Raw genomic sequence first — 13,581 nt, 5'->3', positions numbered from 1 at the left:
GCCTGGCAGGGGGTCGGGGCAGGAGGTGTCTCTTTCTTCATCCAATTAGCCTTTTTAAGAACCTGCTTACAGGTGTGGTAAGTTACTATAGACACTAGTAAACTATGCCATAACATCGTGTAACAGGGGCACCCTGATCAGATCTGGAATCTAAATCCTGACCCCATGTGTTATGTTAACCTCAGAGTTCCTTGAGGAAGTGACATGTAGGTAGAGACCTGAATGAAGAGCAGAAATTGGCCCAGAAAGAGGGAAGAGAGGTGAAAGGAGGGAGGAAACATGTTCTAGCTGAGAGAATAACATGTTTGAGATTCTTAAGATAGAAGCTCCATGTACTAGAGGAGTTGCAAGAAGACTTACTTGGTGAAAATGTAGAAAACAGTGAGGACAATGATATGAGATGAGGATGGATGAAGAAGAGAAGTAGGCAGGATCAAGATTGCACAGGGCGGGCTTCCCTGGTGGCGCAGTGGCTGAGAGTCCGCCTGCCGATGCAGGGGACACAGGTTCGTGCCCCGGTCCGGGAAGATCCCACATGCCGCGGAGGGGCTAGGCCCGTGAACCATGGCCACTGAGCCTGCATGTCCGGAGCCTGTGCTCCGCAACGAGAGAGGCCACAACAGTGAGAGGCCCGCGTACCTCAAAAAAAAAAAAAAAAAAAAAAAAAGAGTGCATGGGGCCTTGAAACCACAAAAGGAGTTTTGGGTGTGATCTCCAGAGCAATGAAAACAAGAGGAATTTAAAAGAGATCAACAGGACTTGGTAGGGTATAGGGATAGACGAATGAAAGAAAAGACTAAAAAATCACTTCAGCATTTCAGTTGTTAATGACAAGCAGGCCCTTGCTGCAAGTTGGAAGGGGTCCTTTATTTGGTGGGAGAGGTCATGATTTCAGTTTGGGCAGACTGAATTTAGGGTACAGACAGTCCACTCAGGCAGAGTCCTGTAGGCTACTGGGGACAAAGGCAGAACTTAGGGGTGACATGATGGATTTAACTTATTCAAATTGGACTTGCCAGCCATTGGTGGACAGGTTAAGCTGTGATATATGACAGTCTCTCCAAGGGAAACATCACATCAAGAAAGAGCAGCAGAACAAGGTCCCAGTTTGAGGAATTCTTCTCCCTGGTCAGAGATGAGAGAAAGAGAAGCTCACAGAGAGGCTATCAGAGAGATGAGAGGAAACCCAGGGCGTGTGGTGTCATGGAAACCAAGGGAGCTAAGAAGACTTCTAAGGAGCTGGAGGTCACTTGTATTGCATGGCCCTGGCAGAGGTCAGCTCCAAAAAGTCCTGTCTCACTGGTAGAGGGAGGCACTGGAGACTTTTTTTTTTTCTTTTTTGCCGTATGCGGGCCTCTCACTGTTGTGGCCTCTCCCGTTGCGGAGCACAGGCTCCGGACGTGCAGGCTCAGTGGTCATGGCTCACGGGCCCAGCCGCTCCGCGGCATGTAGGATCTTCCATGTAGGTACGTATGTATGTATGTATGCACATGTGCATCGGTGTGTGTGTGCGTGCATGGTCACCCCAGTGGTTGGCGATTCCAGACTGGTGTCTTCCAATCACCATTACCTTGTTCAGTATTCACAAACCCTTCCCTTATTTTATCCTCTCTGTAACTACAGTAGGTGAACAACCCGGATCAGATCATCCCACCACCCCCTTGTTGATGTTGAGATGGAGACCCCAGGTTGTAGAGCACAGTGTCTTCCGGCTCTTCATCTAGAGCTCTTTCTCTAACCCAGATGCTCACTTAAATCTCAGCAAACTTGGGTCCTTTCTCCCTTACTGATTTTGGCCTTAGTGGACTGGTTAAGAATTTGATAGGCCTCCTATGTAGGGTTCTCTCTTGTCTTTCTGCCAAATCACAGCTGGCCTCACTGACTTGGCCTGTCCCCAGCTCTTTGGCACCAAGACTCATTAAGCTTTTAGGTTCAAGTAAGGACATTTCAACCCACTCTTTTAGTAAAGATCTCCAGTGAAAAGCTGCTTTTTGTTTGAAGATTGGCATGGCTTAGGTAGGGACTTAGGCAAGAACTGAGTATCCCTGACGGTCTTCTGTTAGGAAAGATGAAAACGGATGAAGGATGTGGAAGGAGAATTTGTAGGATTCATGATGAGCAAAATGGACTTCCAGTATTGCCTTTTTATTTTTTTCTTTGAATCCTCACCAAATAAACAGCCCTTGGTTTCTATTTAAAAGAGGGACTCAGCACAGTGTGTAGGGGGGGATTCAACTGTTCCCGTTCAAACTGTGCGCTAGCATCAATTACAAGAATCTACTCGTGGGAGGGGGGACTTTTGTGTGCATCTGAAACGTTCTCAAGCTCATCTACCTTTGCAAATATTTTTTCCGTTTCAAAGTATATAATCCTTGTCGCAACTTCTTTTCTCTTAATATATATGGCAAGTATGTTTTGTTTTCATGCTTCCAAAACTGTGTTTGAAACTTATTTTAGCATATTTATCGTTCAGGAACCACTTCCCTCAAAATGTGATTTCCTTCACCCTATCAATCTGTGCCTTGAAAAATATTAAACTTATGCTCATGGAAATCACAGGCTTAATCTCTTTCTTCCTGAACAAATTTATCACACATTTATTGGAATGATCAATTGACTTAAAAAATATATATATAACAACAGGTTTAAATATGGGGTGCTTGTGTGGCAGAGGAGAAACCGGCCTATCCCACTGGCTGCCTGTGGGCTTACCTGCTGGATTAGGCTTTGCTTGTATTTGAGAGGATTTAGTAGCTCCCTAATTGTATTTCCTTAATAATCCATTTTTTGATTGTCTCTACTGGGCTATCAGGTTGGGTGCGCTGGCCTCCCACAGTGAAATGTGCAAAATTCTTGCCTCAAGCATGCCATTCTAAATGTTTCCCTTCGGTTACCCACAGGAGACGACCTTTTCTTAAATAGCCCACCAAGGACCCAGTTTATAAATGATTCCTTTCTAAAGTTAACCATGCAGAAATAGACTTCCCTCTTCATATGAAGGGGATAAAGAAAGAGGGGAGGCCTGTGGGAAAGGCAGGTCAGACAACGGGAGCAGCAAGCTTGTGAAAGTGCTCAGCCATATGAAGGAGTTTTGCACGCTCAAGGAAGGAACTGTGGCCAGAGCCTAGGATGAAATGGGGCAGGCCAGAGAGGAAAGGTAGGTATCAGGTCCATTTGCACAAGACCTGGAATAGCATGTTAAGGAGTTTAAACAGCATCCAGTGAGCAGTAGACAGCCAGCATGTTCTCTATTCAGAGGAGATTCAATGAGATTACGTTGTTTTTTAGGAAATTACATCTGTTGGCAGTGGAGACTTTTGATTACTTTCTGCTGTGCACCAAACACGAATATTTGAAAAAAATGTCATGCTTCCCAGGGAGAAGCAGAAATGCTTCCTACACTTGTCTTGCTATGTCTATCCTTAATTTACCACCCTACTATGTACATTCTATGTTTCCAAAGTTCTTTTCCAAGTCACTCATTTAGAACTTGGGAACTATTTCCCCATAGACTAGTGTTCTATGGGGGGAACGTCTTATGTAACCCATATCACATCTGCATTAGTGTCGGGCCCACTGTAGAACCCAGTCTCCTGGTGGGGTTTGGGCTTAGCTTGGCACCTGGTGTGGGGTGTTTGATAACAACATGTGGAATGAATAGGAAATTGATGCAGAATTATAACTAGCCACATTAGGAGCTGACCTCCCCTTTCCAGGATAGCAAAGGGCCTCTTCAGTACTTGCCTTTTCCCCATCACCCTCAGGACAGCAAGTGAGATGGGGGGACAGGAACCTTGGCAAGAGTTAAAGGATAGCTAGGCTTTGGCAGTGAAGCAGGCCCAGAGGCAGCTGTGGACACGGCTGTAGTGCCGCCAAGATTGTCCTTGGACTTCTTACTGCCTTTGCTTTGCTGCTTTCTCCCTTCCTTCCTCCCCATTCCTAGTGTTAGCAACCATGCCCTTGCAAGCCTGCCCTCCAAAAGGACTAACATTATCTCATTGCCTCACTTCTGTGCTTTCATCTCTCCCAACTCCCAACCTAGCTTTAGCCACAGACAGGATGCTTGGGAGCAGACGTGAGCCAACAGTTAACACATCAGATTTCCACTTGTGGGCAGGGCTGGGGTCCAAACCTGCTTGGGAGCCGGGGGAAGGGGATGGCAGGGCGGCAGGGAGGAGATGTTAATAACTTCCATTTATGAAGTGCACACTGTACACCAGGCCTGTGCCAAATGTATTACACGCATTATTTCACACTCTCATGCCATGACCAATAAGTATTATTGTGCTCATTTTTCAGAGGAGGAAACTGAGACTCAATGTTGAATACTTAAATAACTTGCCTAGTGAGTTGCAGAGTTGGGATTTGCACCTCAGGTCTTTCTGCCTCTGGAGGTTCCTATTTCTGTTGGGATTTTATGGGTCTCAATCCTGGAACTCTTGGTTCTGAGCACTTCTTGCTGAAGAAGTATGGACAGCAAGGAACTGGCTGCCTTTCCGAGCTGCATCCCAGCAATTTCACATTCCAAGTTTTCTCCCACCCTCCTGACAGTAAACCCAGCAGTACCAGGTTTTAGCTGTGCAAAAGAAATACTAATTATACTCATTTATACATAGTTACTACATAGCACGATGATGATTACACGTATCATTGCCTGTGTCGGTGTAACTTCAGTCTCCATTTTATTTGGTTACACTAAACTCTCTTCACGTATTGCCAGCTTTCACGGTTCATTGATCACATGTGCCATCTTAAACTTATAGCTTATAAAAGTGGGGAGGACCTTGAGTGGGAGGCACAGTGGGAAAGGCAGCTTGGGTGTGAAGGGGCTTGATTACCAGCTGAAGGCATTTGGAGGGCATCCTGTGGGCGCTCAGGAGCCTGGGAGTCATTGGAGGAAGGAAGCAACATGGCCAAAGCCAGGGTTTAGATGGGGTCGGTTTGGGTGCATTGGGCAGATTGATTAAGATGGCAGAGACTGGTGGCTAAAGATTAGTTATTGAAATGCAAGATGTAAAGCACTCTTCTCGGTGTAGGAACCTGAGTTTGTAATCCTAACTCTACCACTTAGGATCTCTGATCTCAGGTATGGGCCTGGTGACAGTTTCCTTTCCTAGATTTTTAATTGATTTTTAGGCCTTTTCTAATCCAAAAATTCTGTAATTTCTAGACAGCAAGGATGGTATGCAAAGGTGAGACTGTGAGAGACATTGAAAATGAATCAAAAGGACTCCAAGATATTCAGATAATTGCTGGAGTTTCCCTTTCATGTTTATAGATTATTTCATTACTGTTGGGTTTTTTGGTTTGCTTTTTGGGTTTGTTTTTTTGTTTTAGTATTAAGAGCAGAAGCGATAGGCAAGAAGACTTTTTACCCCTAGCAAATGTAGGAAAATAAAAATGGGTCCATTTGCTTACAATGACCCGAATTTTAACTCTTCTGCATCCTGCTGCCTCCCAACAAGACCCAGGGGAAAGGATGTGCCCAGGTGTTTAATTTTGCATTTCAGGACAGGATTTTCTTGGGTACAGTTTGGCCAAGTAAGGTCCCTTTTTAATGAGAAAAGACCTCCTGGAGAGCTTTAATAGTTAGGGTAATGCTGGCTGCTGTAACTAATAAACTCCTAACTCTCAGTGGTTTAATGCAATGAAAATGTACTTCTCACTCTCGTGTAGCTCAGTTTTGGCAGCAAGAAAGGGTGGAGATGACTGCTCCCGGTCGTTGTTCAGGGACCCCAGCTAACAGAGACTCCATCCTCAACATGTGATTTCGAAAGTCTTCCCTGGTGCTGACATCTAACTAGTGAATGGGGGGAGGCAAGAGAGGAAATGGAGAATTGCTTGGGGGAGGTTTTAGGGACAGGTGTAGGTATGACATATGTTACTCTGCCCACACTCCATTGGCCAGAACTCTGTTATATTACTACAGAAAACTTCAAAAGAGGCTGAGAGAGGTAGCCTAGCTGTGTGTCTAGGGGAGAAAGGAGCTGAGTTTGGGGAGCAGCTGCTGCCTTGGGAGGTGTATTAAGATAGTAACAGCACCATTGAGCCCTAGAATTCACAGTTAGGCCCAATTTCTTGGAATTTCAAGTCTACAAAGACCTTCTAAAATCCTTATGAGCTCTTCTTTAGTTATGTTAAAGGCAAGTGGCTTCAATAGACCTATACTTCACACAGTCTTGACAAGGCATAGCACCCCACAAACATTTGGTAGATATTAATGACGGCAATTTGCATTCCATCACTATTTTGTTCAAATGAAACTCCCCTTTGGTTCAGGTTTCACTTTCCCCCACGTTTTAGTCAATTTTTTCTTGACCTCAGAAAAGGTTTATTAACTTGTCTGCTTTTGCCAAGGCAACTCTAAAAAGAAATCTCTAAAAATGACATCTGTAACAGGTTTGTAGTCAAGATTAAATTGATCTCTTGCTTAGATTCAAAAACAGTTGCCATGTTAGATTAAATGAAAGTGCGCACAGCTTTGTCCAGGGTACAGTGTCAAACCAGAAAGTTATCAAGGAAACTGCATAGGAAAACACTCTTGAGCCAAATGAAAAGGGACACAAAGTAGGTAATTTTGTGATCATAGTTGCCTATTGCAGCTGTGCAAACCAAGCTAAATGAGATGATGATGTAATCTCTTGTTGCAAAGAATAAAGTGATTTCCCATGAGATTAAGCATGAACTTCCCAACCCTGGGTTCAAGGTCTAGATGGTGTCTCTGCTCTCCCCCAAACTCTAGGATAATTATTAGACTTGAATTTCTGAATTGAATGATGTATAGAGTAAGCTGGATTTTGCAACCCTTTAAAAATTTTACCTTTAATGTTTATTACAGTCCAGTAAAAAAATAAGCTGCCCATTGGTATATTTCTTATCATTTGGATGGTCTTGTATCTTTTGTAGCAGTAGTCACAGTATTGTGCCCCTTGAAGAGCTATTATATCAGCTGTTGGAAGAGTCGGTATGAAACAGAACCCCTCTGTCCCACAATAGGGATTTGAGGTTTTTTTTAAAATTACAGATAGACACAGATTTCTTCAGTTTGTATTTCATAACCGTTAAACAATCATTGAGAGGCTACCACAAGCTGGATATTAAGTGTTAAAAAGAATTACAGGGCTTCCCTGGTGGCGCAGTGGTTGAGAGTCCACCTGCCGATGCAGGGGACACGGGTTCGTGCCCCGGTCCGGGAAGGTCCCACAAGCCACGGAGCAGCTGGGCCCGTGAGCCATGGCCGCTGAGCCTGAGTGTCCGGAGCCTGTGCTCCGCAAGGGGAGAGGCCACAACAGTGAGAGGCCCGCGTACCACAAAAAAAAAAAAGAAAAGAAAAGAAAAGAGAATTACAAAATACAGCCTGTGGTTGAATCAGAACATCAGCCTCATTCCTGGATGTCTCAACAATTGTTTCTTTAAGGAATCTAATCCTTAATCTTTTAAGAATTGGATTCCACAGAATGTGTGCAGAGTATGTCTTTAATTCACCTTCTCAAAAACTCAAGATGGCCATGCATTAGGTAGCATGACAATGAACTACACATGTGCCCAGTTTTGGTCTTCCTGTAGGTTTTAAATCTCTTAGTGAGCATGCCCCGTGAGGGATAGACCTGGGGTCTGCCCTGTCCTACTTTGTGTTCCCCGTGCCCAGCTCCGGACCAGGACATCATGCACGCCCAATAAATATTTGTTGAGTACATAAAGGAACACATGGACAGCCTTACTTGAAATAGGTCACAGTGTGTTTTAGATTTGGAATATGAGTTTAGTAGACACCAATTCATTTCTATCATATCAGAAACACATGCCTTTTTGCTTACCTTCAGTGTCATTAACTTTTTGTAATTGAGGATTATCCAAGATTAAAACTTTTCTTCCTGTTTTTAGTTGTTTCTTACCATATATATATATGTATATATAGAGAGAGCAAGCTATGCACATCTGTTGACTTGATTCATTTATGTGAGGTTTTTTATCCAAAGGTGGCCAGAAAATAAGTGAAACTTATTTTAGTCTTTGGCAGCTGACTAATGGAAAAGTTGAAACTAAAATGCACTTACTTAGCAAAAAGGGATATGCTCAGTATACCAAATGAGTGTGAATATGCAAGTTTCCATTTACCAAATGCTAGCAGCACACATTGTCCCGCTGGCTCCTCACCACAGTTCTGGATGGAAGCTTAGGTTTTCAAAATCCCCATTTTTATTAAGGGGAAAACTGAGACTTTGATCAAGTGACCTCCCAGTAGCTCATAGCTAATGTGTGTTTTACCCATTAAAACCTAGACAACTTCCTCCAAATTCATTACACTCTCTTCGTGATAACACTGCTGAGCGTTATAAGTTATTTATGATGTTTTCTTCATCTATCTGATACCCATGATTTTTTAATAAACACAAATTTTCTATATATAGTTATAAATTTGTTTTAATACTATTTGCCTATGATGCTGTTTTAAAACTATAAATCAGATAATTTCAGTCTTCATCTTAAAAATCTGATGTACTTCTAAGTACATCGTACTTAGAAAAAAATCTAGACATCTTACCTGAGCCTGGACGTTGTTTACACCTTGGCTGTCATGTCATGTGTTTCCTCCTTCCACTCACTCTGCTTGGCCATGTTGGCCCTTGAATATACTAAACCCACTCCTGTCTCCAGGCCTTTCTACTTACTGTTCATTCTGCCTGGAACTCTTGTCTCCAGTCTCTCTTTGGCTAATACTTTTGTATCTTCCCATTTTTTCCCCGAATGTTACCTCCCCAGAGCAGCTTTCTGATCACCTGATTCAAGTACCACCCGTGTGGGTTACTGTGCTTGTCTTCCCAGTGCTTATGCAATATGAAATTTTCCTCTCATTTATTTACTGGTTTATTTTCTGTTCCTCCCACTGCCCCACATACTCATTTGTTCTAAGAAGATAAGTTCTAAAGGGCAGGTCCTTCATTTGTCTTCTCCACTACTGCCTTCTGGGTCTAGAGCAGTGTGCAACACATGGCAGGCACTTGATAAATAATTGCTAGATAAATAAATATCTGGATATCAGTTCATCCTAATTAGCTCTCAAATCTCCAGTTTTTAAATTATCTTTATTTTGTGGGTAAATTTATGCAGGAGACGTGGAATGACACCAGTGTTTTTTTGTTATCTAAAATTATGCCAATGTCCCAGAAATGTCTTTAGATGAGTACAAATTTAATCTGTTACCAGACAGAGAGGGCAGACTGTTCTCCTTCTAGCTATAGGTTTTGGGGCTCACACGTGGGAAACTGGTGTGGGGTTCTGCTAAGTGGGGAGTTGCCGCAAGTGAGAGACCGCCTCCTTTTCGCTGGAATTCCTCCTGAGGATGTTGTATGTCATCCATAGATGAAACGTGACCATTTCCCAGCAGACACCCGCTTCCATTTTCCTTTTATTCCCACCTAGTGTTAATATTCTCACATTGTATTTAGATAGTTTTTTATTGGGTTTTGTTTGTTTTCTGTGGTTTGTTGTTGTTATTGTTTTGTGCTTTGATGATACATACTGAAGCTGGAGTTTCTAAAGCACCAAGCTGCAGTAGGCTTTCCAAACTGGGCTGCAAACTAGCTATGCATGTCTCTGGGGAAGGCTTCACACCTGTTTGGGGCTCAAGCTTTTCTTCTATAAAAATGGTGGAGTGAATACATGACCTGTCTCTGCAGGACAGGAGAGTGGGGGAACAATGCATTTCAGAAGGTTCATAAATAATAAAATATTAATATCATCACCATTACTTTAAAGCATGTCATCAATAAATATTTATTGAAAATATTTATATTTTAATAGATAGGAGGGCAACAGTGGTTTTCAATAAAATTTCAAGTGAATAAAATATCCTTGACTCATGCTCATAGCTGTTTTGTTGAACTTCTTATCTGATTCTAATATATACAAAAAATGTCCTCAGTTTAATGCAGAATACAAGATAAGCAGGTGGTGGGCATTTCTACAATGTGAATTCAATGTTATCTTTTATTGTCATGTACTGTAAACTGTGTATGGAACCGGGGCAATGTTTACATGAAAAAATACAGCTGCCTTGATCTTGAAAATATCCCAAATATTTAAGAGCACTGTGGCTTTTTATCTTTTAATTTGTTGTTAAACATTTGGATAGACATCATAGTAATTTTTTTGGTTGCTCTTTTAATTAAGGTCTATCATTAAAATTTTTTTTACAACTTCACGTGACAGGAAAGGTTTCTGCTCTATAACTATAATTCTACAATGGATGAATATAATGAAGCATTTAAAACTGTTTAAAAATCTAAACATGTATAAAAGAGGAGTTGATGGATCCACTGTTACTAAAAATAATACAATTCTTAGATATAGAAGACAAAATGGGTACCTCTTTTAAAAAAGATTCTTAATTTATGAATTTTTTTGTAGGGTATTTGTTATTTTTGTTTTACTTTGGATCATTAGAAACAAAGTTCAGGGACCAGATATAATGGTATTTTATTTCATTAGAAAAAGCTAAAAGTATTAGAGAAAGTAGTTGATCTAGAATGCTGTGAATTGCATTAGTATATATAAATACTTATACACAAATGTAGAGAACCATTTATAGAGAACTTATTATGCACCGGGCTCCGTGCTAGCGTCTCACATATTTTGTCACATTTAAGCCTCACTGACACCTATGCAATTGCTACCATTGTTTCTCTATGACAGTTGAGGAAACTGGTGTTAATAGACTTGCCCAAGTTAACTCCCCCGATGAGTGACCAAGCTGGACTTTGGATTCAGCCGGTTGGACTTCAGAGCCAGTGCTGTCCCTCCCCTCTCTCAGCTCCTCATCAGTTTGTCCACAGGTATTAAGAAGGACATAGGTCCACACGTGTTGAGAAGGCATGCTCTGCAGTGTCAATTATTTAATCTCCATTATGCATTGATAAGTGGAAAAATAAGGTGTAGGACAGTGCATATTATATGCTACACCTGTCTTTTTTAAAAAAATGACAAATATCTTTATACATTTTCTTTGGAAGTCTTTAAGGTTACCTTCAGGGAATAGTCTAGGGCCCCGTGGGATCCTGGTGACAGTGAAACTTAAGTTTTACTGGATATCCTTTTGGTTCCTTTTGAATTGTCAGCACTGCTGTTGGTTGGCAACCTCAGGATTTCCCAGCATGAAATTCAAATCTGGTCCCCAGACACGGAAGGCAAGGAGAGCCCGAAGAAAGAGGCAGATAGCTCCAGATTTGTAGGTGGCAGGGTTAATAAGCAAGAGAACTTACATATATTGCTTGTCTTGGGCGGCTGAAAGATGAGGAGAATCTTGCCAGAATCTTAAAAGTTTATACAGATGCTTTAACTGGGTTCAGTAGATATTCAGTCCAGATGGTCTCAACAGCACACTACTATCTCAAGGCTGAATGCTTGACGATGGCTCCCACTGTGGGAATAGTGGGCAGAACGTACATTCCTAGGACAGGGGAGAGGGTGAAGTGCCTCCGACTGCCTGGGGCCAGCTTGGGTTAACCGACAGTCATATCCACGCAAGGACCTTTTTCAACAATTGTGCACAAATACTATTTAAAATGACACTGTTAAGAACTAATGAGAAAAGTAATGTATGTTAAGAAGTTTGTACATTTACAATCTGCTTTGGAGACATCATATCTATCTGTTTATTTTGAATCACGTGCTATGGGATGTTAACCCTGCCAGAGAATGTGTTGATTCAGGGATCTTGGGAGCTGGGCCTGACTGTACCACTAATCAGCTCATCATCGTCAGGCTTCAGTTTTTTAAACTGTAAAATGAGAAGAGTGAACAAGTTGCTTTCTAACTTGAAAAACCAATAATTCCAAAATAAGCTATATAAAAGCACTTTTTGAGAAGATTATAACTTCATGGTTAAAATTAAGTGCATTCATGAAAGGAGCACCATCCTGGCTCTCAATGGGCCAAAAGGCACTACTTTTTTGTGTCTACACTGGGTGTTACCTCTTGGTGGCAGCATTTGGAATTGCAGTGAAAGTGACCAAGAACAGGCAATTCTTAGTGCAAAACCAGAAATATCCTGTCTGTTGTAACCATTGTACTGACATTTCTCAATATATCAATACATAGAGGTGTCAAAGTAAAATACAGGCTGAATTCAAGACTAATTATTCAACTATTTCAAAGAATCTTTTGTCACTGGTTTAAAGAAATCTATCAAGCATAGGTTCTTCAGAATTTACTATAACCTTAGATTGCATGAATGGTAACAGAGTTTGGCAGACTTTTTGGTGAAGGGCCAAATAGTAAAAATTGTTTGCTTTTTGGGCTATAGGTTCTCTGTTGTAACGACTCAGCTCTGCTGTCATAGCACAAAAGCAGCAGTAAACAGTATGTAAATGAATGGACAGGGCTGTGTTCCAGTAAAACTTGTTTACAGAAACAGGCATTGGGCCAGATTTGGTCCATGGCCCATGGTTTGCTGACCCCTGAATTATACTAAACCCCTGCCTAAGTTTCTCTTGCCATGTGTCCTGAGATAAATTACCTGATCTTCTCTCCTCTAATTCCCTAATGTAAGAATAAATGCTTCCATTCGACAACCCTGTACCTTCAATAATTCCTTTATGAATAACCTAGTTGGTAAATGCTACAATTCTACCACATCACCCTGATGCCAACCCTATTTTCATTTTACAAGTTGCCTTCCTTATTTCTTTTCACTCTGAACTGATATTTCCTGAAGACAAACAGTTATGGTTGTTTCTCTTGCATTCCTTTGCTTGTATTACCATTTTTACGTGATTTCAACCTTTACCCCGAAAACGTTTTGCTCACATATCTTTTATAACTAGGGAATTGTGGTCAGCCTTGTTTAAAATCTTCAGGATATGACTGGTTAACCTCCTGCTAAACATATTTTTTCCTTTCTTAAGTGAAGCTCACCACATTTAACAAGCCACTCTCCTCAAAGAGCAAGAGGGTCTGGAAGTAGAATTAGTCTTGGCAAATCATTTGCAAAGATAGATGTTGGTCTCTGCACTTATTGCATCCCTGGAGAGACTCCTGCCTTAGCCAGGAGAATTGGGAACGAGCCTTGCTGTGTAGTAATACCTGGCTTCAAAACTAGGCACTTCTCTCCCAGCCTCAATCCAGCTCACATTTTTGTCCTTTCCTCTGAAGCTCCTCCCAGCCTCCATCCTTTCTTTCCCCCCAACATTTCCAAATTCTAAAACTTCACCTGCCACAGACAAACTTGGTGTTGGCACAGCTCTTCACTTGGATGCATGAAGGCTCATAGATTATTGAGATTTACTACATGCTTTAAATTCGCTGCTTTTCCTATTCAGCAATTTAGTTGTAGCCTCGGATAAAGGTGATTTGTGTGATCCATCTTGCTTTATGTCTCACTTGACATTCTGCCTTTTTCATGACAGGTTGCTGAATGCTATAAAGCCAGGACTTGTTAAAAAGATCAATAGATTGCCAACCCCCATTGCAGGATTGGTGAGTATCCAGAATTGAGATTTATCTTCCAATATTCCTTTGCTCTAACCTGAGGGTCATGACAGTGCCATTTATTACAGTTTTCTCCTATATTCCATGTGAATG

At 41.6% G+C, this 13,581-nt stretch overlaps 1 protein-coding gene across 1 annotated transcript in view; it reads left to right on the top strand.

Annotated features, from left to right (window-relative positions):
- The window catches only part of LIMCH1 (LIM and calponin homology domains 1), a 338,591-nt gene that overhangs the window by 145,743 nt on the left and 179,267 nt on the right, over positions 1-13,581 (top strand). The window contains exon 3 of the mRNA XM_060091444.1: positions 13,407-13,476. Coding sequence (XP_059947427.1) covers positions 13,407-13,476 — 70 coding nt within the window. The remainder of the gene's footprint in view (positions 1-13,406; positions 13,477-13,581) is intronic.

The sequence above is a fragment of the Mesoplodon densirostris genome, chromosome 1 (genome assembly GCF_025265405.1).
Source record: "Mesoplodon densirostris isolate mMesDen1 chromosome 1, mMesDen1 primary haplotype, whole genome shotgun sequence".
Lineage (NCBI taxonomy): Eukaryota > Metazoa > Chordata > Mammalia > Artiodactyla > Ziphiidae > Mesoplodon > Mesoplodon densirostris.
This window is presented reverse-complemented; position numbering and strand designations above follow the sequence as displayed.